Source organism: Branchiostoma lanceolatum, chromosome 19 (genome assembly GCF_035083965.1).
Source record: "Branchiostoma lanceolatum isolate klBraLanc5 chromosome 19, klBraLanc5.hap2, whole genome shotgun sequence".
NCBI classification, from domain to species: Eukaryota; Metazoa; Chordata; class Leptocardii; order Amphioxiformes; family Branchiostomatidae; genus Branchiostoma; species Branchiostoma lanceolatum.
In genome coordinates, this window is record NC_089740.1 from 86,869 (window position 1) to 112,994 (window position 26,126).

General features: G+C 46.0%; 2 protein-coding genes across 2 annotated transcripts; one reads left to right on the forward strand and one right to left on the reverse strand.

Moving 5' to 3' along the window:
* Positions 1–697: 697 nt before the first annotated feature.
* On the reverse strand, positions 698–25,929 carry LOC136424941 (uncharacterized). Its single transcript, XM_066413595.1, has 3 exons — positions 25,761–25,929; positions 7,200–7,386; positions 698–3,843 (listed from the first exon to the last, which is right to left on the reverse strand). Exons 1-3 carry the CDS (start codon positions 25,816–25,818, stop codon positions 1,161–1,163), a joined length of 2,928 nt encoding a protein of 975 aa, XP_066269692.1. The 5' UTR covers positions 25,819–25,929; the 3' UTR covers positions 698–1,160.
* On the forward strand, positions 13,476–16,368 carry LOC136424946 (zinc finger protein 722-like). The gene is made up of 2 exons (XM_066413600.1): positions 13,476–14,423; positions 15,280–16,368. Exon 2 carries the CDS (start codon positions 15,287–15,289, stop codon positions 15,782–15,784), a length of 498 nt encoding a protein of 165 aa, XP_066269697.1. The 5' UTR covers positions 13,476–14,423; positions 15,280–15,286; the 3' UTR covers positions 15,785–16,368.
* Positions 25,930–26,126: the final 197 nt, after the last annotated feature.

Here is a 26,126-nt window from a genome sequence, read left to right on the forward strand (position 1 = left end):
AAACTAAGGGAGTTGAGGTCAAAGGTTAAATCACCTGATGATCCTGTCGCAAAGCCGACGTAAAGCGGTTAATTATGTTTAGCCATACCTAGTATGGCTCAACATATTATTTTTACTCATGTTTCTTCTTCTGTTAAATCTTCAAATTCTGTTTCTGTTAAATCTTCAAATCGATTCATCTTTGTCATTTTTTTGTAACAAAAGACCTGAAATTTGGCACAAAGGTAGTGTGGGCAAATACATCTAGGCTTTTTTTTCTTCATTTTTTTTCGATGTAGACCTATGATGTGATTATATTGAGTTTTTTCGTGACAGCCAATGGGAGCACGGCATTCCAAAATGCGACCGCCTGATTTGCCAATTGAGTTAATCAAGTTATCTTGCATTCCTGGGTCAGCTGCCCTAGTGTTTATACCAAATGTGGCATTGTGATTGCCTAGGACATGTGCGTACATGGCTTTGTTCACACTCTTGGCATATTACTAGTACTTCAGAACTATTTTTTCTAAATTTGTTGCCATCTATCTATCTATCTATCTATCTATCTATCTATCTATCTATCTATCTACCTATCTATCCATCTATCCATCTATCTATCCATCTATCTATCTGTCCATCTATCTAACGTTACCTACCTATCTATCTATCTATCTACCTAAACGAAAACAGGGCACACAAATAGCCAAAGGCATCAAAATTAAGACAAACAACTTTATTAGAGAAACAATAATTTTCCTCTGTGACTAGATGACATTTTGGAACTGTTGCATCCGTCTTGATGCAACAGCAAACAGGCGAACAGCTTCAGTTTCGTTCTGAAAACATACAACGTACTTCAAATTTGCGTTTTTTCCTCCCAGAGCGAATTTTGCTGACAGAATTGTTAGGGACGCTTGGTTTGTGTCTACAACAACAAGGGCACCGTTTCGATCTTTGCAGTTGATCATTTTAGGGCACATGGTACGGTAGCAGTCTTCCAATCATCGATCTGACTCAGCTGTACTTATTTTCTCTCCAAATATATCTGAGACAACGGTGTTTTCTGCCAGCGCTTCTGCGGCTAAGCCGTCGGGAACATTCACGGCAAACACTTCAATGTGTATTCAACAATCGTTACATATATCGAAGAAAGATAATCTATTTGCAGCATATACATGTTCCTACAGTCCAGCTCTAGCTGTGTCCTCACTTTCGTCCGATAGCGGGAATCTCCGTTTAGGAGGTTTTGCTCTGCATCTCCTATCGGATTCATCATCACTAGGCGAAGTAGACAGACTGCCGTTGACCATGCGACGCCTGTCCGGAATGTTTGTCAACCTGACAATGTCCTGGTGTGCCTCGTTAAGACGCCCTGACATACCCCTTCCCAGGACGTTGGCCTCTTGTAACTTCATAACCGGAATGTGTCTGTTGCACCTGAATTTCTTGATAGCAGCAACATTGAGCTTGAATCCCCTCTTGTGGAGAAGCACGGCATATACAAAGGCAATGCAGTTGGTCGTCAGCGTCGTGTTTTCGTTGGAAACCGTTTCAATTCTCTGCAGAACTTGGGTGACCCACGACTTGGATGGGTCAAGAGATTCTCGTTTCAGCCGAGCTCCAAAGTCCCCAGACACTATTGCATTTGCCCGGATGCAGATATCGCGGTAGACGTGTTCTCCTCCCTGTACCCTGAGCAGAAATCCCGCCCTGACGGCCTTCAGTCCGCCTTTCTTTACGTCGACATACGGAAATGTTGTCAGTTCCCTGTCTTGTCGGAGAAGTTCTAACATCTGGTGTCTCAGACTCTCTGCCGAGATTCCCTGTCTGGAGATTGCATCCACCACTGCCTCGAAGCTACAAAACGTCGGTAGGTTGGCCGGGGCAACATCACAGAGCATGTCAGTCACCTTTGCAACGTCTATTTTCCCAGTAACCCTTACCCCTCTCCCCTCAAGCGTACCATCGAACAGGGCATCTATTCCGTCTATGGGTAGTAGGGCTCGCATATTCCTGGACAACATTATTTGGGTGAGTTCAGTTCTAACGTGCGTCCAGTAGATTTCAGCAAATGCTGCTGCCAAGTCACTGCCTCTCTCTGGGTGGTCCTCACAAGTAGTGAGAATGACAGACAATGTTCGGTGCATGCGGCAAAACATGCCGTTGTCATTGGCTGAAAGGAGACGCCATGGAGGCGCGCACAGCACGCCTTCTCGGGCCCATGTGTCGACAAGCCCTTTCTTTACCGTCCATCCGGTGGTGTCGCTGGGTTCTGCGACGGTAGTGAACCCATTCCAAGGACTGTCTGGCCGGATCCCCAAACCGTGGAGATAAGCGCTTTCCCGCCCATCCACCCGCCCGACAAGCAGAAGACGGAAAAGCACTTCAGATATTGCTATGGTAGTTACTTCCAGACGGGAGTGCCCTTGCGTGGTGTCCACGTTGGCCGCGTGAATTGGCTTTGTCAGGTCGGTCAGGGTTCTGTGGGCGAACCGATGGAGGACAGTTGAATGGACCGGTATGATGACTGGTATAGGGCCGGAAAGTTCCCGCCTCAGCGTCGCCACCAGATATTTCACCTGTTCTGTGGCAGCTTCACTTGATAAATCCTCACCATCACATGTCAGCACCACTTCAAAACGTGCATACGTAGCAGGGTTTAAATCCATTGTTATCTCTTCGAGACTGGCTTGTACCGTCCCATCTAGGGCCGTTTGTACAAAGTCGTGTGTGGACTTTGTGGCCTTGTGGAGTGCAAGACCTGAGGCCGCTGCTAAGGTGACTGGAAGCCCGTTTGTCAGTGATTTCGTCCAACCGCTTGACATTTTTGAAGACAGCGGGTTGTATGCTTGGGCGTAGGTGAGATCAAATGTATCGGTTGTCATCGCGCGGGACAGAGCTGCTGCAGGTTTTCTGTCTTTTCTAGTCGTGATGTTGATGACGTCATCCATACCCATTACGTTGTACTTTTGCCAGTTCTGGTTGAACAAGCTGACGCGTAAGTTTCGGTGCCAAAGCGTGGACACGGCACGATCCTGCAAGCCGACTGACACACCTATATGCAGGGCTGATGTTCCCACGAATTCTTTTCGAATTCTTAGGTCGGCGAGGGTCTTAAGCGGATTGACATTAGGAGTGGCATTGACCTCATCAAGCTGAGCGGCATCATTCGCGGTGTTATGTGGCATTTTCTGGCCGAAGCACTCAAGAACTATCCTTACGGCGAAGGGGCACATCTCTCCGTCTCCAGCCGTCAGTTGCGCCAGGGCGCTGTCAAACGCCATGGCGAATTGCAACCAGTCAGCCTTGTACACCCTGAGAGGGATACCGGTGTTAAGTTTCTGTCTCGCTAAGTTATGGAGAAGGGTGTTCGATGTGGGTGCCAGTCTCCGTAGTTCATCCCATGTCCGTTTCAACAAACTCTCGGCACGCTGCGACAGCCAGTTTCCCAGGGTAGAGGAGCCGAGTTCGTCGTAGAAATCTGAGGCGGCTTGGGAGTCTGCATCCCATCTTAAAGATGCGCACAGCAATATATTGGTTCCACATAATGACTGACAAAGAAATGCACCGGGAACATCCCTTCCATACTTTTGAAGTTGAACAGACCTGTAGATCCAGGACGGCGTCATTTTTTCCACCAGTTTTCTGCAGCATTTTGGCTTCCACCTTGTTGCAACAAACACGTCTGATGGAGGGCGAATTGCCTGGAGGGAATTCAGCTCTAGTGTAATGCCGTCGGTGTCTGTCTGAAGCCGAAGGGACGCTGGTTCGGGTGAAATCGCCTCCAAATCTCCTTCCAAGCATTGATGAAGTGAATGGTTTTGTAGGAGACCGTCGTTCGCTCGGACAGCATCGTCGTAATGCCTGCATAAGAGACAAAAGGCACAAAATCATGTTTTAGACGAACTGTGAAATCAGCAAATAACGTAGCCTGGTCACCAGTCTCTACGGATCGGCTTAGGCGTGTTTTACCGGGCCCAGTCTGATATCAAAATTTACCCGTTTCTGTCGGATCGTCTTCTTATAGAGTTTCGCAGCCACCGTAGTTTTGCCGCCACCGTAGAGACTGGGACCGAGTGATTACGGCCCCGATCCCATGCACCCAATGGGAACAGAGTAGACTGATCTAATTATTCCGCTGAGCTCTGATTGGTGCGCAATGTTAGCGCGCGTGTCAGCTGTTCGGTCCCGCTGCTCATTACCATATCTAACATGGCCGCCATCTAAGACGACGAGAGCGTTGCACAAGGCTGCAGAACAATTTACTTCCAAGGCTCTCTTGTTGCTAAGCTAATTCAATCCAAGGCCGTAAACCAACACCCCGAGCGGGCTAAGCTCTCTGGGCGGGCGGGGGTCACTCCCAGGGCCGTAGAGATATCGGAGAGCCGCCGATGCCATGGTATGGTTTCCAGGCTACAAATAACGGCGATCGATGTTATTTTAGGAAGTACTGAAGTGTTGATGAAAAGTTGTTATTCTCTATCATTTTTTTTTCAATTCTAGAGGTCCTTTTCCTTGTAATCAAAATGAAAATTGTTTCTTTGATAATACAGCCGTGAAGTCATGTTAAAACGGCCCCGCACACCGCAATACATTGTACTTCTATTTTTGCGTGACTGTATCCAGTAAAACTGTGAATTTCTGATAAGTTCCTGACGGGCTGTTGAACGCGCGCCACGCATCGTATATGTTTACACCGTGTGCCTTGTACTTTTCTAGCCTTTCTTTATATCGCTTCGCCCGACGATAGTTTAGACTTCCTTTGGATGAAAACTCACACATCCGGCACGCCATGCCGAGAGTTCTATGCTGTTTTCTTTTCCTTCGGCGAGAGACAGTAGTCCGTTCCATCACTCCGGGCGTCAAGACTCCTTACAAGAAAGCTTGTTACGGGAGTATATCACCGTATATCTTTTCGATTTTAAGTTCATTACGGAATCGTACCGCGACGGCGTTGCTAAGAAAACGCTTGTCGCACAATAGTTAGATGAAATTTCATCCGACTTTCACAGCTGCGTTAAACCCGATTGGCGGCCTTTTTACTTAAATTGCGTTATATGAACTAGAAGGGAATGCCCTGTGCTCTCGATACGAGGCATTTTTGTGTTTCTTACAACGATTTTAGCTAGTTACTTGATCATATTTTGAACACAGTAAGATTCGGAGGATGGCGGTGCCGTAAAGAGTTAAATTCTTGACGATTTTCAGATTGGGGGCATTTGCATTTCGCCCTCGATTCAATATTAGATTAATACTGAGTCAGAATCGTAGAGTCCTCGACTATAACTGTTGTAAAAGTCTTGTTGGTTTGAAATCTGGTCTGTTTGTCCATGTCTCCCGGGGTCAGCTTCCCGGCTGTTTTTCGCCCAAAGGTTGCGAGGCGTCGGTGCACTTGATTCCAGTGCAGTCCAATTTTAAACACAAGTTACGGCTCTTATATACCTTCCCAGTATTGTCAAAGGATACCTACAGAAACAAACTACCTGGAGACGGACTGAATTAGTAAATGCTATCTTAGTCTGGCGGTGCGGGTCCGGTGTGCGCATGGTGGAACGGGAGTTGACGCCGGTGTTGTGCATTCTTTTTTGGAACTAAAACGATGCCTCTGATGAGGTGACCTCGCGCGGTTTAGAAGGAAGCCCACAGCGGCCTCAAAATTCAGAATAAGTTATATACCACCAGAGAGAAGAGACTTTGGTCTATTCTACGCGCTAAATTTCCTTTTGTTGTGATATCGGGGAAAACGCATGGCGAAGTTCTCACTAAAATCAACTGATTTCAGGTCATGTTATCAAATAGGTGCAGGTACAGGTTGAAAATAGGTCTAAAAATCTGTAGGAGGAAAATGGGAAGCTTGAAAATTATAGAGTCAGTTCTACGTTGCAAGTAAATGTCCAGAGTAGATAATCACTAAAACGTCAAACTAGACGCGTTCTATTCTGGACTCAAAATTATGACATGGCTTTTGCGCGGATTGCGGGCATCTGCGTTTCGCCCTCGAAATCTGTGACAAGTCATATGCCGACAGAAACTACAGAGTTTGCTCTTTGGTACATACTAGATTTCCTGTTGGTTTGAAATCTACAACAGGTTTAAAACAAGATGGGAAATTACACGAAAATCACCTGATTTCGGGTCGTATTATTGACAGGAAAGCGATAAATCTAAAGAAGCAACAAGTGAGGCTGAAATGATAAACATAACGTAAAAACAGGAAGATATACGGTTATATGCTCCAGAGACAAGCTTTCTTGTAAGGGGTGTTGACGCCCGGAGTCATGGAACGGACTACTTTCTCTCGCGGAAGGAAAATAAAACTGCCTCGAACTCTTGACGTGGCTTGGCGGCTGAGGTCTGTACTTTTAGGTGGTATATAATTCATTATCAATTTCGAGTGTGAAATGGCCTTCCTACAAAATCGCGCGGGGCCACTTTATCAGAGGCGTCGTTTTTATTCTAAAAATGAACGCGTCAGCACCGGCGTCCATACCCGTTCCACAGAGCGCACGCCAGACCCGCACCGCTATCTTTATGTACCAGTAACCTTAAAAATAAGATAGCCTTTGCGAATTTTGTCCGACTACACGCATCTAGTTGCTGTAGGCCCTCTTTTGACAATACTGGAGAGGCATTTCCGTACCGCAACTTTTTGTCAAAGGTCGACTGCACCAAAATCAACTACACCAACGCCTTGAAACATTTTGGCGTAAAACAGTTGAGAAGGTGACCTCAGTAGAAATGGAATTACAAACACTTCCAGATTTCAAAACAACAAGATTTTCAGAAGTTATACTAGAAGATTGAACGATTCCGGAGCGGAGCGATTCGAACTGCATAGAAAACCTGTTCGGTTAAGCACATGGCGTGCCGGCTGGGCAAAAAAGCGGCAAAATGTAGGGGTTAGGGATTTGGCAGAATTTCGGCGGCTTAAGCTTCTTACGACGATTTTTTGAAATACCAAGAGCTAAAGTACGTCAGTGAAAATTGAGTGTTTTCGTTTCGTGCCGTAATATCTTAACGCTCCGTCGGATGATATTACAAAAACAAAAACGTGAATTTGGCAGAAATTCGGCGGGTTCTTTCGACGATTTTTTGAAATACCAAAACGTAAAGTACATCAGTGAAGATTGAGTGTTTTCACATTATGCCGTAGTATCTTAACGCTCCGTCGGATGTTAGTACAAAACGTGAAAATGCAGATTGACAAAATGCTTTCATACCTTTTCTCGAAGGGGCCTTCGTTGGACGAGTCGTCCATCAGACAGGTGGTTTGGAGACGGTGTCTGGACGCACACTGTGCATATTTCGGTATGCGACTGGTTTTTAAGGCTGACGTTAGAATAGCCCTCAGACTTGCCGGCGCCACATTAACGATGCATTTGCTAGATTCCCACGAGGAGGCGATATCTGCAGTAGAACAATATAACGGATAATTTGCATTGGAATGCATTAATTCGCAATTCTCACATCGTTAGCGGCTAAAACAAAACCTTTCACATCTTGATGTCAGACGGGAAAAACAAAGCTAGGCCTTCCCACAGTCCGGACGGATAGGTATGCATGTACACATTTCACCATAGAACTTACACGTATTGAATAAAGAAAAAAGAGATGGTACAAGCTTCCAGCGTTTCCTTTATAATTAATGTACGGGAGACTACAAGAGTAACGCTGGGCAGTTTGCGGGCAAGTAAAGTATGAAAAGAAACGCAGAAAACATAACGAGTACTAACGGCCTCATTTTCCGTTCCTGCAGACAGCCTGGTCGGGACCCGGTTCGGAAATATGGCCACAGCCGGCCAAATACCTGTACGCTTTAGGCTAATAGTGAATATAATGATCTGGCTAATGGCTAATCTGTAGAAAGTGAAAGCCTTACAATAACGCAGGAATCATAGCGTGAACGATAGAGATCTTTGTGCAGATTTTGGTGGCCCTGAAAAGGGCCGGTGTATTCGATTCTGGGTGTGCTACATGAACATGTGGACGTCGAAATGATGATCCAGTGCAAGTACAAGTACCGTGAATGTAACGTTAGGGTGTTCAGCCCTCAGAGATATCATCGCCAGGAGGAAGTCTGTGGATGAGTTAAAGATGATCAGTGTGTACGATCTCTCCCACAAGGTGATGCCGAATAGACTGATGGAGAAGTCGGCATTCAATTCAAAGAAATCTACTTCGAGTGAGTTGATGACATCGCTATGTAGGCCTAGGTTGTTGGCTGATATCAATAACGAAATCAGCCAGCCCTGCCCGCTCGCAGAGATAATATCCTCGAGGTAAAACATCTAGGATCGAAAGTGCCACTGAAACAACCATGCCATAACGACAGATTTGAGTTCCTTGGGGCGTGGCCAAAATTGAGCGTATGGGAGAGGGCGGGGTCAGCGGCGCGCCGTAATGTCGGAGATAGAGACTTGAGAATGTATGCATGTACACATTTCACCGTACAGAACTTACACGTATTGAATAAACGAGCAAAGGCGGAAATTGTAGAAAATATCAGTTTGTGTACAAGCTTCCTACGTCTCCTTTATATGTGACGGTCTCTGCTAATGCATCGGCCGGACTGTTTTGCGTGAATGAAAATTAACACAATTCATATCAATAGTATACACAAATGATTTATTATTGAAACTTTTCGTTTGCGTTTTGTTTTACTTTTACATCATACTTTTCGTTCCCGCAAAATGCCGGGCCGGGCCGCGGGTTGGGAATAGTGACCTTAGCATACAGAGGTTAGTAATGCTAGGGTCACATTTGGTAACCGGGGCCCGACCGGGCTATTTGTGGAAACGAAAAATCAAAGTGTGTGTCCATACATTTGCACAAGCTACGCTCTTGAATAATTTTGGGTACGTTTTGTGTTTTTGTTGTCTTTTATATCATACTTTTCGTTCCCAAAGACTGCCCGGCCGGGCCCCGGTTTGGAAATGTGACCTTAGCATGAGCAGGGAGCAGCAAACAAGCGGTACGACGAGGGGAACGGTAAAAGCTAAACAATTGCGTCTCCAAAAAAGCCCGTTGAGAAGGGGTCGTGTGTTCCTCCTTCTAGCCTATCTTTACATCGCTTCGCCTGGCGCCTACATTTTAACGTTTCTGTGGATTTTCATTTGGCGAAAATATAAAATATTGCTGAGCGAAGTCTATGTAATGCTACACACAAAGTAAAACCCTAACAATAGCAGCGTGAACGATATATCCTTTTGGCGGATGTGGGTGGCCCTGAGAAGGGCCGGTTTGTTAGATTCGATCCGAGCGCCGTCCAAGTCTTCAAAATGATGAGCCAGGCCCGAGTACCATGAAGGCAACATTAGGGTGAGAGGTTTTCAGAGTTGTGATGGTCTGCTGAAAGTCGAGGATCGTGTAAAAGATGATCACAGCGTACGATTTCTGCCAAATGGTGACGTCAAATAGGGGGATGGTGAAATCAGCGTCCATTTGAACGAGATCCATTTCTAGTTCATACAGTAGCTGAGGTAAGCCTGGTGTGTCCGCTCTTATCAAAATCGACCCCATCCAATCTCCCTGCTCAGCCGGCTGGATAAATTCTATGTTCATCTTGGACGGCCAGAAGACGATACTGGAATTCATGGGGGAGGAGCGCGTGTTTTCCGAACTTACGTGGTAACGGATTCAACCAATCAGCGCGTACAGCCAATCAGAGAATACAGAATTCCACAGCCAATCAGATTGGAGGCCGCAAAAGTTCGTGCATCTACTTGAAACGGAAAGGAGAAACACTTCTCTGACTCGCAACGAGCACTTAGCAGTATGTCAACTGCGGGAAGCTCTCCCTCGCGAAAGAAGCGGCGACTCGGCGGCAAGACATTAGAGGACCGCCGCTACAAGGGCAAGCTGCGCTGGCTGCATATGTCGTCCATGTATGTCGCCGCCTCCTACACACATCTGCCTTATCCGATCTCAGCACTCTTGGCCTCGCAAGAAAGAATGGACACCGCCCAAAAGCTGCGTTTCTTTCGCCTTTTCAAAGAGTACGTTGCCGTTTTCAAAACGCCTTTACCCCTTCCTATGGCGAAAGCTTTACAAGACGTCAAGACAGCTGACAAGCCTCCCAAGCGCGTGACCCCGAAAATAATCAAACTCAAACTCGACCTCTTCCCAAGAAACATCATACTCAAGCCGTCCCGCCGTGGAAACAAAAACTGTGCCTAGGCATTGGTTAAAGACAGAAAACAGGCCCTTTTCAGGGCCACCCACTACTATAAAGAAAGGACTGTCTCTTTCACTTTCTCCACCTGTCATAGAGATGTGACTAAATAAACAACGATGTATCAGGGTCACTTGTTTCTTTTCCGTGGCTGTCGATATGGTAAACTATATCCTACCATGTTGCGATAATAACGCCCTGAGATTAAACAAGTAAAATCCCCTTTTTAGTGAATATTTCTTCTACAATAGTTCTTCTACAACTAGTGTACGAAAAAAAGGAACTTGAATAAATATTCAAAGCAAGCGTTAGTTACTCTTTGCTGATATTTCTCACCTCACAAGGGAAACAGTGATCTGAAACACAGATAAGGCAAATTCCTGTGAACAGGTTTCGGCTTCGTCACAGACATTCCTGGAAAGATTAATCCATTTCTTCTACTGTGAACAGGTTGAGGCTTGACGCCACGCCAGACATTCCCGCCAAGATTATCCCCTTTCGTCTCACGACAAAAGCAGGTTTCGAGATTGTTTGCTGTCCGACAAAAAGATGGAGGTCGGAGACAGGTCGTCACAGAATTACCTGCGAGGGACGGCGAGGCGAAATGCTTGGGCCTATAAAGAGCTACTTTTGCCTGGAGACACGGCAGGGGATATTTCATCTCACGCTTGTCCCTGCCAAAGAAATGGAGAAGACAAGAATGTTGAGAAGTCGGCAAGGCCACGGGCAGGAGTAAAGTCTCGAAGTGTTTGGGAATTTTTAGATGAGCTTCTATCGCCTAACTAAAATTCTTGGACATTTTCAGGGACGCAAACTTTATGCTTCATGCAACCTGTCAGGACAAGACTAGGATTTAAACCCGTGTTATCTCTACCAAAAACCCCGGCCCTTTTCAGGGCCACCAAACTACCCCAAAACGGACTGTGTTCGTGTCACTTTTCTTCACTTTGCACATTCAAACATTGTATGACAAAGGACGATGACCGATAGTTATGTTCTCATACTAAAACTATTCCGAAACTCGCAGACCTTGTTATTCTGTTTGAGACCTTGTTAATCTGTTTTGTTGATAAGAGCGTTGGTAAGAACGCTTTAAAACGGAACTCTTGTTCGACTATGGCGAGAGACAAGGCGCCGATTTCCTTCGTAACTCTCAAACCTTGCGCCCGTCCGTAGACTGATACTGAAGAACCAGCCCTTTGAAACCCCGGCCCTTTTCAGGGCCACCCACATCCTAAAGAAAGAATTATATCGCTCACACATTCACATTCGTAATGAATACATCTGTTATGACCAAACAAGTGGAAATGAATAAATGCTGATATCTGTATTAATGGTATACGGTGGTACAGGTGTGTGTGGTTTTTTTTTACTGAGACGAGCGAAAGAAAGGCAGTGCCCTTCGTTCGCCTATAGCTAAGTATAGCGACCTTCTCTACCTCCGGGTACAAAATTAGACACAGGCGGAAGAGGTTTCCGTCTGCCCCGAAGACGGATTGGCCGACTATACGGTGCCACGGGCCTCAGTAGAGCGCTTCCTTTTCCTTAGCTCGTTTCGGGATAGAAACCACTTGTACCTCTCTATACCACTAAAACCATGGGCCACACAAGAGCGCTGCCTTTCTTTCGCTCGCGTCAGCATAGGCTGTAGGCCTCGGACACACACACACGCACACACAGGCACACACGCACACACACCGTTGTCGTCCAGAAGTTTGACCACACTTGTGAGACATTGCTTACTAGTGTATGTTTATGGCGTTTTGACTGGAAAAGGAACGCCGATCGACGGCCAATTCATTGTTCTACGTGTTCTAAGGAACGTCACAGACGACAGTTGTTCCAGAAGGCAAGGGGCGCAAGTTTCTTGTTGCGTCAGCTTTGTTTGGTGTAATAAGAACGTGTGCAGACTTTTATTACGTCAAAATTCACTTCTTTGTTTTCTTTCATGATCATCCTGTTGTTTTTGTTGTTGTTGTTGTGTTCCAGGACATAAGTTCTGTACTGTCTTATGTCGCCTGCGATCCCAGGTTTTTTGGCGTGTGCGTTGTGTGTAGTCTAGTCGCTGACGGCGTGCTTGGCCAACTCGCCCGGCAGCAGGAGTCGCACGGCGGTCTGGATCTCGCGGCTGCTGATGGTGGAGCGCTTGTTGTAGTGAGCCAGTCGAGAAGCTTCGTATTGAGCACCTTGTAGATGTAGACGCCGAAGGTTTCCCTTCTCTTTCTCCGCGCGTCTTGTCCCCTGCGGGCCTGGCGGCTTTTGGCGGCTTTTCCGCTTGTCGTCTCGGCCAGGCCTTTATATGGGAGAACAATGCAAATTTGGGGATTGTCTAGTCTAAGGTGCGGACGTGGTAGAACTTCTTCTCACCGAGAGTGAGCTCTCTCTATTGGTTCGCTGGCTGAAGCCGTGAATCCATCGGCGGGGTATAAATTGTTTGGACAGGAGATAATGCCTCTTCATTCCCTCATTCTTTCTGCCGTTTGACGTAAATCAATCGACTACTACAAGATGTCTGGACGTGGCGAAGGTGGCAAGGCACGCGCAAAGGCAAAGAGCCGTTCTTCCCGGGCGGGTCTCCAGTTCCCGGTCGGTCGGGTGCAAGGGAAACCCACGCGCGGCGCGTGGGTGCCGGCGCACCGGTGTACCTGGCGGCCGTGCTGGAGTACCTGACGGCCGAGGTCCTGGAGCTGGCCGGTAACGCTGCCCGCGACAACAAGAAGACCAGAATCATCCCCCGTCACCTTCAACTGGTCGTCCGCAACGACGAGGAGTTGAACAAGCTTCTTGGCGGCGTGACCATCGCACAGGGCGGCGTTCTGCCCAACATCCACGCCGTGCTTCTGCCCAAGAAGACCAGCAAGGCTCAGTAATTAAAGAAACTGAACCCCGGCCCTTTTCAGGGCCACCCACATCCTCTCGAAAGAACTGTGTTCTCTTCACACTGAATCAAGTGCCTGCACAATGCAGATATACGAATGAAAATACCCAAATACGACATATCCCAGTCCAAGATAGCTGACAGACAATTATCGCAATGCGTGAGCAAGACCGATCATACAAGTACAAGAAATGACCGCAATACGGTGTCGTTTAATGCTAGCTGACCTATATGTATATTATACGTGTGTACAGGTTATGTGTTCGCGACCGGATGCACGCGTTCACATAACATTCTCTAACGTTGATAAAGTCATTACACTGTCGGCTGAATTGATTTGCGTGTACAGGTATAAGTTGTGTGTGTGTGTGTGTGTGGGGGGGGGTGATGTGCGAGTGGTGTGTAATTGTATTTCAGGCGCAACAACTGCGTCTGTTTAAAGAAAGGTGGAAGGATATAGATCTTTCTGGGATATGTGGGTGGCCCTGAAAAGGGCCGGGGTTGTTGATGTCCTTGGGCATGATGGTGACGCGCTTGGCGTGGATGGCGCACAGGTTGGTGTCCTCGAAGACACCGACCAGGTAGGCCTCGCCGGCTTCCTGCAGGGCCATGACCGCCGAGCTCTGGAAGCGCAGGTCCGTCTTGAAGTCTTGGGCGATTTCTCGCACCAGGCGCTGGAAGGGCAGCTTGCGGGTGAGCAGCTCGGTGGACTTCTGGTAGCGGCGGATCTCCCTCAGGGCGACGGTGCCGGGCCTGTAGCGGTGAGGCTTCTTGACGCCGCCATTAGCAGGGGCGCTCTTGCGCGCGGCCTTGGTTGCCAGCTGCTTCCTTGGGGCTTTGCCACCGGTGGACTTACGGGCGGTCTGCTTGGTACGTGCATGTCGAACGAACGGATGAACTTCGTCTACGCTCAAGTGCAAGACATTAAAAGTAGTCGTCGAGCGGTGGAGAGTGAATTTATGAGACCCGCTAATCAGATGCCCGCAAATTACAATTGGTGGGCGCCCGGACGTCTGATTGGTTCCCTGGCCGAAATCTGACGTTGCGATGCAGTGCACAGAGATGCGCTTGAGGGCGGCGTTTGCTGTTGATCAGTTGATACAAAAGAAGTTGTAATATTCAATTAGCGCAATGAGATCTGCACGCGCTGGGACTAATTACATAATCACTGGTCATCATGATTTGTCAGACAACTGTTTGATTATGTAACAATAGCATTGTTGATATAGCTAATTCCACTTTCACGGATAAACAAAGGGCCCGCCTCTACATAAAATGGTCGTTGGAGTTCGTAGTCGACAGTACCTGATTCGATTTCAAACGATTCGGAACGTTTTCTAGCCGTCTTCAAATAGCCAAGTTTTTTTTCATCTCGTCATCTGCTCGTCTGATCTGGTAAGTACTTTCAATGTCTACTTTATCGCTATTTAGTGCTACGCCAGATAGTGTGCCTAACTTATTACGTTGGTGATGAAGTTTGGTAAATGTAAACTAGAGTTCCACAAACACATTATCTTCGCCAAATAATCAAGGCTTATTATGGAAAGTGATTTATATTTACGTGCCTATCACCCCCTGCAAATTTGATCATGCACCATACCATTTGGACGTTATGATTGGGCGAATGAGTCCAGTTAAGATAGGGTTAAAAATCATTTGGTGGTACAGGACTAGTATATGTGCAGAGTGTGCTGATATATGTTATAACTGGTCATGAAAAATATGAGTAGGTTGATATTATATGGGCCACAAAGGTTCGATATGGCAGTGTTGAAAGTTGAAAGTGATTATGAAATAGTACAGTCAATACATATGAATAGAATAAATCTGGCACGTTTTTAGGTGTTTCTAGTCAGGCTTTCTATTTTGTCCCTATTTCGTTATGTCGCCAACCGTGTTGAACAACAATGCTTACACTGAACGCGTCAAAAACCAGCAGGACCCACACCTCTGCTTGGAGAAAAGTTTATTTATTTGACCTACATGTACGTTTATGCAAGGCTATCTGTTTACATGACCTGACACTGTCCCATGTCCCATTGAAAGGCAGTTGGTTAACAAACTTTCCTTACTAATTATGCAAATTAGCTCCTTATTGCAAGATAATAAGGCTTGAAGTGTGCTATATTCTAGCCTTGACCGGAAAACTTTTTTCTGTGAAATAACGTGTACCATGTTGTGAAAAAACTTTGTGCTATGTAGTAATGCCTACCTGATCGCTTTCAATAACAAACTTCTGAATCTATTCCAGGTCAACAATGTTCGTTTGCGAGCATTGTGGATTCTCCACTCCAAGGATGTACAACCTGAGGGTCCACATACGAAACCACACGGGTGAGACCCCGTACCGCTGCAAGGATTGCGGCAAGCAGTTCAGCACGGCGTCTTCCTACATCTATCACAAGAGGACGCACAGCGGCGAGAAACCCTACCATTGCGATGCGTGCGGGTCGCACTTTAGAGACCTCAGTGCAATAACAAAGCACATGCGGACTCACACGGGGGAAAAACCTTACGTGTGCCAGGAATGTGACCGAGCCTTCGCAGTTAAAGGCAACCTTTCGCGGCACTTTCGTACTCACACTGGGGAGAAACCTTACACATGTGAGGAGTGCGGCAGGAGGTTTGCAACCTTAGGAGCATTGGAGGTGCACATGAGACTACACACCGGAGAGAAGCCCTACAGATGTGAGAAGTGCGGCAAGCAGTTCAGACACGGTGGCAGTCTCCACCGGCACGCCAAGACTTGCCACTGAATATAGACTGATTGTTTCTTGCAACGTTACTTTATGTTCATTGTTTCACGGTCTCCAGTCGTTCGGTTTGAAATGAAGTACCGGTAGATAGGGAAATATAAGGAACGTTGTAACATTCACAGTAGATCAGAACTACACAGTAGAAGCAAATACATTATATAGCGTGTTTTATTCCTTGAATCTGTTAGCTGAAAACTCCAGTTGTTCCAGAGTTCCAGTTGTTCGGTTTGAAATGAAGTACCGGTAGATAGGGAAATATAAGGAACGTTGTAACATTCACAGTAGATCAGAACTACACAGTAGAAGCAAATACATTATATAGCGTGTTTTATTCCTTGAATCTGTTAGCTGAAAAACTCCAGTTGTTCCAGAGTTCCAGTTGTTCGGTTTGAAATGAAGTACCGGTAGATAGGGAAATATAAGGAACGTTGTAACATTCACAGTAGATCAGAACTACACAGTAGAAGCAAATACATTATATAGCGTGTTTTATTCCTTGAATCTGTTAGCTGAAAAACTCCAGTTGTTCCAGAGTTCCAGTTGTTCGGTTTGAAATAAAGAGTTGTGTTATTTCCAAAATTCCATTTGTCGTGATATTCCTTGCCTATGTCTGATTTGGGAATGTCTAGTCAGATGTAATAAGTGGTGACATGAATGCACAAATTGGTAAGGACCAAATAACAGACTAGTATGTCTAAACACGATATTCCAGAAACGTAAAGGAAAGCTGTGGACATTTTCGTATCCAAATGGCACTAGAGCGCAGTTGGACTACATCCTTGTAAACAGAAAGTGGGTAAACAGTGTAGAGAATTGTGAAGCCTACAACACATTCAGTATCTCAGACCACAGAATAGTGTCAGCTGAAATATGCCTAAGCCTACGTTGAAACGAGAAGCCAGCAACCAAATGCCCTCGCTATGACTGGTCCTCCCTTGCAGATCCAAGTATAAGCTACAAATATAGTGCACTGACATTAAGAAACAGATTTGATGTATTACAAACAGAAAGAGAGACATTTAGTGCGCAGGCGCGGAGGTGTAAATACAGCCAGTGAGGCGGATACCTGTGTAAAGTAAACAGGTGGTGGTACAGCCAGTGAGGCGGATACCTGTGTAAAGTAAACAGGTGGTGATACAGCCAGTGTGGCGGAGACCTGTGTAAAGTAAACAGGTGGTGATACAGCCAGTGTGGCGGATACCTGTGTAAAGTAAACAGGTGGTGATACAGCCAGTGAGGCGGATACCTGTGTAAAGTAAACAGGTGGTGGTACAGCCAGTGTGGCGGATACCTGTGTAAAGTAAACAGGTGGTGGTACAGCCAGTGAGGCGGATACCTGTGTAAAGTAAACAGGTGGTGATACAGCCAGTGAGGCGGATACCTGTGTAAAGTAAACAGGTGGTGGTACAGCCAGTGAGGCGGATACCTGTGTAAAGTAAACAGGTGGTGGTACAGCCAGTGAGGCGGATACCTGTGTAAAGTAAACAGGTGGTGATACAGCCAGTGTGGCGGAGACCTGTGTAAAGTAAACAGGTGGTGGTACAGCCAGTGAGGCGGATACCTGTGTAAAGTAAACAGGTGGTGATACAGCCAGTGAGGCGGATACCTGTGTAAAGTAAACAGGTGGTGTTACAGCCAGTGAGGCGGATACCTGTGTAAAGTAAACAGGTGGTGGTACAGCCAGTGAGGCGGATACCTGTGTAAAGTAAACAGGTGGTGATACAGCCAGTGAGGCGGATACCTGTGTAAAGTAAACAGGTGGTGATACAGCCAGTGAGGCGGATACCTGTGTAAAGTAAACAGGTGGTGATACAGCCAGTGAGGCGGATACCTGTGTAAAGTAAACAGGTGGTGATACAGCCAGTGAGGCGGAGACCTGTGTAAAGTAAACAGGTGGTGATACAGCCAGTGAGGCGGATACCTGTGTAAAGTAAACAGGTGGTGGTACAGCCAGTGAGGCGGATACCTGTGTAAAGTAAACAGGTGGTGATACAGCCAGTGAGGCGGAGACCTGTGTAAAGTAAACAGGTGGTGATACAGCCAGTGAGGCGGATACCTGTGTAAAGTAAACAGGTGGTGATACAGCCAGTGTGGCGGATACCTGTGTAAAGTAAACAGGTGGTGATACAGCCAGTGAGGCGGATACCTGTGTAAAGTAAACAGGTGGTGATACAGCCAGTGAGGCGGATACCTGTGTAAAGCAAACAGGTGGTGATACAGCCAGTGAGGCGGATACCTGTGTAAAGTAAACAGGTGGTGATACAGCCAGTGAGGCGGATACCTGTGTAAAGTAAACAGGTGGTGATACAGCCAGTTAGGCGGATACCTGTGTAAAGTAAACAGGTGGTGATACAGCCAGTGAGGCGGATACCTGTGTAAAGCAAACAGGTGGTGATACAGCCAGTGTGGCGGATACCTGTGTAAAGTAAACAGGTGGTGATACAGCCAGTGTGGCGGATACCTGTGTAAAGTAAACAGGTGGTGATACAGCCAGTGTGGCGGATACCTGTGTAAAGTAAACAGGTGGTGATACAGCCAGTGAGGCGGATACCTGTGTAAAGTAAACAGGTGGTGGTAAAGCCAGTGTGGCGGATACCTGTGTAAAGTAAACAGGTGGTGATACAGCCAGTGAGGCGGAGACCTGTGTAAAGCAAACAGGTGGTGATACAGCCAGTGTGGCGGATACCTGTGTAAAGTAAACCGGTGGTGTTACAGCCAGTGAGGCGGATACCTGTGTAAAGTAAACAGGTAGGTACTGGCCTGAAGATACAAACAAACTAAGCATTACAGCCGGTGGCCATGTATTTACGGCAGGCCACAATGTTATGTCAGTTAAACCTTTCACCAAAAGACAACCCAAACTGACTTAACCGACCTCATCGTGTAACCATAGCCCTAGGTCTTAATCCTAACCCTAACCTTAACCCTAACCATTCTTCAAACGGGCCAAACTTGGACTCATTCAAAAGGTCTTTTGGCCAGGAGTTTGAAACTGCAGACAGATTTCAAGTATCGTGCTTTGTTATCGAGTTATGAGACTTTAAAAGTTAACCCTAACCCTAACCCTAGGTCTTATTCCTAACCCTAACCCTAACCATTCTTCAAACGGGCCAAACTTGGACTCATTCAAAAGGTCTTTTGGCCAGGAGTTTGAAACTGCAGACAGATTTCAAGTATCGTGCTTTGTTATCGAGTTATGAGACTTTAAAAGTTAACCCTAACCCTAACCCTAGGTCTTATTCCTAACCCTAACCCTAACCATTCTTCAAACGGGCCAAACTTGGACTCATTCAAAAGGTCTTTTGGCCAGGAGTTTGAAACTGCAGACAGATTTCAAGTATCGTGCTTTGTTATCGAGTCATGAGACTGTAAAAGTTAACCCTAACCCTAACCCTAGGTCTTATTCCTAACCCTAACCCTAACTGTGAAAGGGTGCTTTCCGGGTTAAATCCACCCAAGCGATAAAGTTTTTGTATCAGAAGGTAGGTACTGGCCTGAAGAAACAAACAAACTAAGCATTACAGCCGGTGGCCATGTATCTACGGCAGGCCACAATGTTATGTCAGTTAAACCTTTCACCAAAAGACAACCCAAACTGACTTAACCGACCTCATCGTGTAACCATAGCCCTAGGTCTTAATCCTAACCCTAACCTTAACCCTAACCATTCTTCAAACGGGCCAAACTTGGACTCATTCAAAAGGTCTTTTGGCCAGGAGTTTGAAACTGCAGACAGATTTCAAGTATCGTGCTTTGTTATCGAGTCATGAGACTGTAAAAGTTAACCCTAACCCTAACCCTAGGTCTTATTCCTAACCCTAACCCTAACCATTCTTCAAACGGGCCAAACTTGGACTCATTCAAAAGGTCTTTTGGCCAGGAGTTTGAAACTGCAGACAGATTTCAAGTATCGTGCTTTGTTATCGAGTCATGAGACTTTAAAAGTTAACCCTAACCCTAACCCTAGGTCTTATTCCTAACCCTAACCCTAACCATTCTTCAAACGGGCCAAACTTGGACTCATTCAAAAGGTCTTTTGGCCAGGAGTTTGAAACTGCAGACAGATTTCAAGTATCGTGCTTTGTTATCGAGTCATGAGACTGTAAAAGTTAACCCTAACCCTAACCCTAGGTCTTATTCCTAACCCTAACCCTAACCATTCTTCAAACGGGCCAAACTTGGACTCATTCAAAAGGTCTTTTGGCCAGGAGTTTGAAACTGCAGACAGATTTCAAGTATCGTGCTTTGTTATCGAGTGATGAGACTTTAAAAGTTAACCCTAACCCTAACCCTAGGTCTTATTCCTAACCCTAACCCTAACCATTCTTCAAACGGGCCAAACTTGGACTCATTCAAAAGGTCTTTTGGCCAGGAGTTTGAAACTGTAGACAGATTTCAAGTATCGTGCTTTGTTATCGAGTCATGAGACTTTAAAAGTTAACCCTAACCCTAACCCTAGGTCTTATTCCTAACCCTAACCCTAACCATTCTTCAAACGGGCCAAACTTGGACTCATTCAAAAGGTCTTTTGGCCAGGAGTTTGAAACTGCAGACAGATTTCAAGTATCGTGCTTTGTTATCGAGTGATGAGACTTTAAAAGTTAACCCTAACCCTAACCCTAGGTCTTATTCCTAACCCTAACCCTAACCATTCTTCAAACGGGCCAAACTTGGACTCATTCAAAAGGTCTTTTGGCCAGGAGTTTGAAACTGCAGACAGATTTCAAGTATCGTGCTTTGTTATCGAGTCATGAGACTGTAAAAGTTAACCCTAACCCTAACCCTAGGTCTTATTCCTAACCCTAACCCTAACTGTGAAAGGGTGCTTTCCGGGTTAAATCCACCCAAGCGATAAAGTTTTTGTATCAGAAGGTAGGTACTGGCCTGAAGAAACAAACAAACTAAGCATTACAGCCGGTGGCCATGTATCTACGGCAGGCCACAATGTTATGTCAGTTAAACCTTTCACCAAAAGACAACCCAAACTGACTTAACCGACCTCATCGTGTAACCATAGCCCTAGGTCTTAATCCTAACCCTAACCTTAACCCTAACCATTCTTCAAACGGGCCAAACTTGGACTCATTCAAAAGGTCTTTTGGCCAGGAGTTTGAAACTGCAGACAGATTTCAAGTATCGTGCTTTGTTATCGAGTCATGAGACTGTAAAAGTTAACCCTAACCCTAACCCTAGGTCTTATTCCTAACCCTAACCCTAACTGTGAAAGGGTGCTTTCCGGGTTAAATCCACCCAAGCGATAAAGTTTTTGTATCAGAAGGTAGGTACTGGCCTGAAGAAACAAACAAACTAAGCATTACAGCCGGTGGCCATGTATCTACGGCAGGCCACAATGTTATGTCAGTTAAACCTTTCACCAAAAGACAACCCAAACTGACTTAACCGACCTCATCGTGTAACCATAGCCCTAGGTCTTAATCCTAACCCTAACCTTAACCCTAACCATTCTTCAAACGGGCCAAACTTGGACTCATTCAAAAGGTCTTTTGGCCAGGAGTTTGAAACTGCAGACAGATTTCAAGTATCGTGCTTTGTTATCGAGTTATGAGACTTTAAAAGTTAACCCTAACCCTAACCCTAGGTCTTATTCCTAACCCTAACCCTAACCATTCTTCAAACGGGCCAAACTTGGACTCATTCAAAAGGTCTTTTGGCCAGGAGTTTGAAACTGCAGACAGATTTCAAGTATCGTGCTTTGTTATCGAGTCATGAGACTGTAAAAGTTAACCCTAACCCTAACCCTAGGTCTTATTCCTAACCCTAACCCTAACTGTGAAAGGGTGCTTTCCGGGTTAAATCCACCCAAGCGATAAAGTTTTTGTATCAGAAGGTAGGTACTGGCCTGAAGAAACAAACAAACTAAGCATTACAGCCGGTGGCCATGTATCTACGGCAGGCCACAATGTTATGTCAGTTAAACCTTTCACCAAAAGACAACCCAAACTGACTTAACCGACCTCATCGTGTAACCATAGCCCTAGGTCTTAATCCTAACCCTAACCTTAACCCTAACCATTCTTCAAACGGGCCAAACTTGGACTCATTCAAAAGGTCTTTTGGCCAGGAGTTTGAAACTGCAGACAGATTTCAAGTATCGTGCTTTGTTATCGAGTCATGAGACTGTAAAAGTTAACCCTAACCCTAACCCTAGGTCTTATTCCTAACCCTAACCCTAACCATTCTTCAAACGGGCCAAACTTGGACTCATTCAAAAGGTCTTTTGGCCAGGAGTTTGAAACTGCAGACAGATTTCAAGTATCGTGCTTTGTTATCGAGTGATGAGACTTTAAAAGTTAACCCTAACCCTAACCCTAGGTCTTATTCCTAACCCTAACCCTAACCATTCTTCAAACGGGCCAAACTTGGACTCATTCAAAAGGTCTTTTGGCCAGGAGTTTGAAACTGCAGACAGATTTCAAGTATCGTGCTTTGTTATCGAGTCATGAGACTGTAAAAGTTAACCCTAACCCTAACCCTAGGTCTTATTCCTAACCCTAACCCTAACCCTAACCATTCTTCAAACGGGCCAAACTTGGACTCATTCAAAAGGTCTTTTGGCCAGGAGTTTGAAACTGCAGACAGATTTCAAGTATCGTGCTTTGTTATCGAGTCATGAGACTGTAAAAGTTAACCCTAACCCTAACCCTAGGTCTTATTCCTAACCCTAACCCTAACTGTGAAAGGGTGCTTTCCGGGTTAAATCCACCCAAGCGATAAAGTTTTTGTATCAGAAGGTAGGTACTGGCCTGAAGAAACAAACAAACTAAGCATTACAGCCGGTGGCCATGTATCTACGGCAGGCCACAATGTTATGTCAGTTAAACCTTTCACCAAAAGACAACCCAAACTGACTTAACCGACCTCATCGTGTAACCCTAACCCTAACCCTAACCCTAACCCTGTGTAAAGTAAACAGGTGGTGTTACAGCCAGTGAGGCGGATACCTGTGTAAAGTAAACAGGTGGTGGTACAGCCAGTGTGGCGGATACCTGTGTAAAGTAAACAGGTGGTGATACAGCCAGTGAGGCGGAGACCTGTGTAAAGTAAACAGGTGGTGGTACAGCCAGTGAGGCGGATACCTGTGTAAAGTAAACAGGTGGTGATACAGCCAGTGAGGCGGATACCTGTGTAAAGTAAACAGGTGGTGGTACAGCCAGTGAGGCGGATACCTGTGTAAAGTAAACAGGTGGTGATACAGCCAGTGAGGCGGATACCTGTGTAAAGTAAACAGGTGGTGATACAGCCAGTGAGGCGGATACCTGTGTAAAGTAAACAGGTGGTGATACAGCCAGTGTGGCGGATACCTGTGTAAAGTAAACCGGTGGTGGTACAGCCAGTGAGGCGGATACCTGTGTAAAGTAAACAGGTGGTGATACAGCCAGTGAGGCGGATACCTGTGTAAAGTAAACAGGTGGTGATACAGCCAGTGAGGCGGATACCTGTGTAAAGTAAACAGGTGGTGATACAGCCAGTGAGGCGGATACCTGTGTAAAGTAAACAGGTGGTGATACAGCCAGTGAGGCGGATACCTGTGTAAAGTAAACAGGTGGTGATACAGCCAGTGTGGCGGATACCTGTGTAAAGTAAACAGGTGGTGGTACAGCCAGTGAGGCGGATACCTGTGTAAAGCAAACAGGTGGTGATACAGCCAGTGAGGCGGATACCTGTGTAAAGTAAACAGGTGGTGATACAGCCAGTGTGGCGGATACCTGTGTAAAGTAAACAGGTGGTGATACAGCCAGTGTGGCGGATACCTGTGTAAAGTAAACCGGTGGTGGTACAGCCAGTGAGGCGGAGACCTGTGTAAAGTAAACAGGTGGTGATACAGCCAGTGAGGCGGATACCTGTGTAAAGTAAACAGGTGGTGATACAGCCAGTGTGGCGGATACCTGTGTAAAGTAAACCGGTGGTGATACAGCCAGTGAGGCGGAGACCTGTGTAAAGTAAACAGGTGGTGATACAGCCAGTGAGGCGGAGACCTGTGTAAAGTAAACAGGTGGTGATACAGCCAGTGAGGCGGATACCTGTGTAAAGTAAACAGGTGGTGTTACAGCCAGTGAGGCGGATACCTGTGTAAAGTAAACAGGTGGTGGTACAGCCAGTGTGGCGGATACCTGTGTAAAGTAAACAGGTGGTGATACAGCCAGTGAGGCGGAGACCTGTGTAAAGCAAACAGGTGGTGATACAGCCAGTGTGGCGGATACCTGTGTAAAGTAAACAGGTGGTGATACAGCCAGTGTGGCGGAGACCTGTGTAAAGTAAACAGGTGGTGGTACAGCCAGTGTGGCGGATACCTGTGTAAAGTAAACAGGTGGTGTTACAGCCAGTGAGGCGGATACCTGTGTAAAGTAAACAGGTGGTGGTACAGCCAGTGTGGCGGATACCTGTGTAAAGTAAACAGGTGGTGTTACAGCCAGTGAGGCGGATACCTGTGTAAAGTAAACAGGTGGTGATACAGCCAGTGTGGCGGATACCTGTGTAAAGTAAACAGGTGGTGATACAGCCAGTGAGGCGGATACCTGTGTAAAGTAAACAGGTGGTGATACAGCCAGTGAGGCGGATACCTGTGTAAAGTAAACAGGTGGTGATACAGCCAGTGAGGCGGATACCTGTGTAAAGTAAACAGGTGGTGATACAGCCAGTGAGGCGGATACCTGTGTAAAGTAAACAGGTAGGTACTGGCCTGAAGATACAAACAAACTAAGCATTACAGCCGGTGGCCATGTATTTACGGCAGGCCACAATGTTACGTCAGTGAAACCTTTTACCTCGATCCCTGCTGTCCCCTAAGGTGAAAGGATCCCTTCCCGTGATAGCTTGCCAACCGGGTTAACTTGACCTGACCAGCCTGGTTTTTGTCCTTCTCTTATATTACCCTCGCACACCAGTCTCGGGTCTGCCCTACGAAGCTTCTCTGCATCGGCCCCGGAGGTCAATTACCCAATTTTTGATGAAATTTTTATCACTGGAGAATTTTAGGTAGCCGTTGAAGTGAATGTAATCATTGCGAGAAGGTGTGAAGCACAATGGCTTTTATATATCGATCTAGCTGCAGTACAGGTAATGAACGCGGTAAGAGTCAGAACCAGCCAAAATCCGAAATCATGGTTTGCGTTCACACTCGATATTCGATAGGGTTAGATTGGAGCTGGATTCAAATAATCCGATCCAGGGAAAATCAATCACGGTTGGAGTGTCAACACTGCAAAAATTGATTGCGATTGGATCAATTCTATTGAAATAATTTGTTAAATCCAATCCATTTTTATTAGCGTGACAGGCTGTTCAGTGTAATAAAACCAGCTGTCACCGTGCCGCATGCCTGCAAAGCTGGTGTGTTGCACCAAATGGTGGTCATACAAGCTATAAGCTAGTTCACAGTTACTACTACGCATGTGCAGTGTCAAAGGTAAAGGCCCAGAGACGTTAAAAAAACTGTAGGGGCGTTGTTAGGCAAAACGAGACAATGTCGAGACGAGAACTGTTTACGAGCCAGGGGCCTTCCCCTATGCCTGATATCAATCGCTTATACAGATACAGATCTTACATAATCATACCTAAACATGTCCTTGGTGCTGAACATTAAGCTAACACCTTGCCTTACATATATAACCGTTACTAATTCTACCCGACTCCTAGCTCTACCCCTACCCTACCCTAATCACACCCAACGCTTACACTTAAACTACCCTTACTGTAACACCGCTCTAACCTTGTTCCTCTGGTTTAAGATTGTCTCAGTTACCATGCTGAACTTTTAAAAGAAAAAAAATTAAGCCAAAATTACGCCAAAACTCTACTGGCTACTGGCTTTATTATGTGTATTGCTGAATCGACGGATCCCGTTTTAGCACTGACAGGCTGCTTAACCCTGAGTCAGACTGATTTGTCATAATAGGTTCTCCCTTGCCCTCCCCCATTCTTAAACAAGACGTGACAATTGGCAAGCAAAACTCACCTAGCTTCCGTCTGATCCACATTTTTTGTCGGAGCGCACGGCGATAGAACTGGCACATTGTTTTCAGGGTCCGAGAATCAAGGATAGTGTAGAAAAAAGACACTTTTCGCTGGATGAATGTAGCCGCTGATGTCTAAAACCAAGTGTTGTGGGTCAGAGGTTAAATCACCTGATTATCTGGATAACTTAGTAGGTTAGCAGAAATATAGTCGCTTTGCCCCCTCCCCCATTCTTAAACAAGACGTGACAATTGGCAAGCAAAACTCACCTAGCTTCCGTCTGATCCACATTTTTTGTCGGAGCGCACGGCGATAGAACTGGCACATTGTTTTCAGGGTCCGAGAATCAAGGATAGTGTAGAAAAGG

What these genes read in the sequence shown, in the direction of transcription:
- LOC136424946 (XM_066413600.1), top strand. Translation starts at nt 15,287, where the DNA reads ATGTTCGTTTGCGAGCATTGTGGATTCTCCACTCCAAGGATGTACAAC.
- LOC136424941 (XM_066413595.1), bottom strand. Translation starts at nt 25,818, where the DNA reads ATGTGCCAGTTCTATCGCCGTGCGCTCCGACAAAAAATGTGGATCAGA. An exon ending in GTGGATCAGACGGAAGCTAG is followed by an intron (nt 7,387 to 25,760) that starts GTGAGTTTTGCT and finishes GTTCTACTGCAG; the next exon opens with ATATCGCCTCCTCGTGGGAA. An exon ending in GAAGGCCCCTTCGAGAAAAG is followed by an intron (nt 3,844 to 7,199) that starts GTATGAAAGCAT and finishes TCTCTTATGCAG; the next exon opens with GCATTACGACGATGCTGTCC.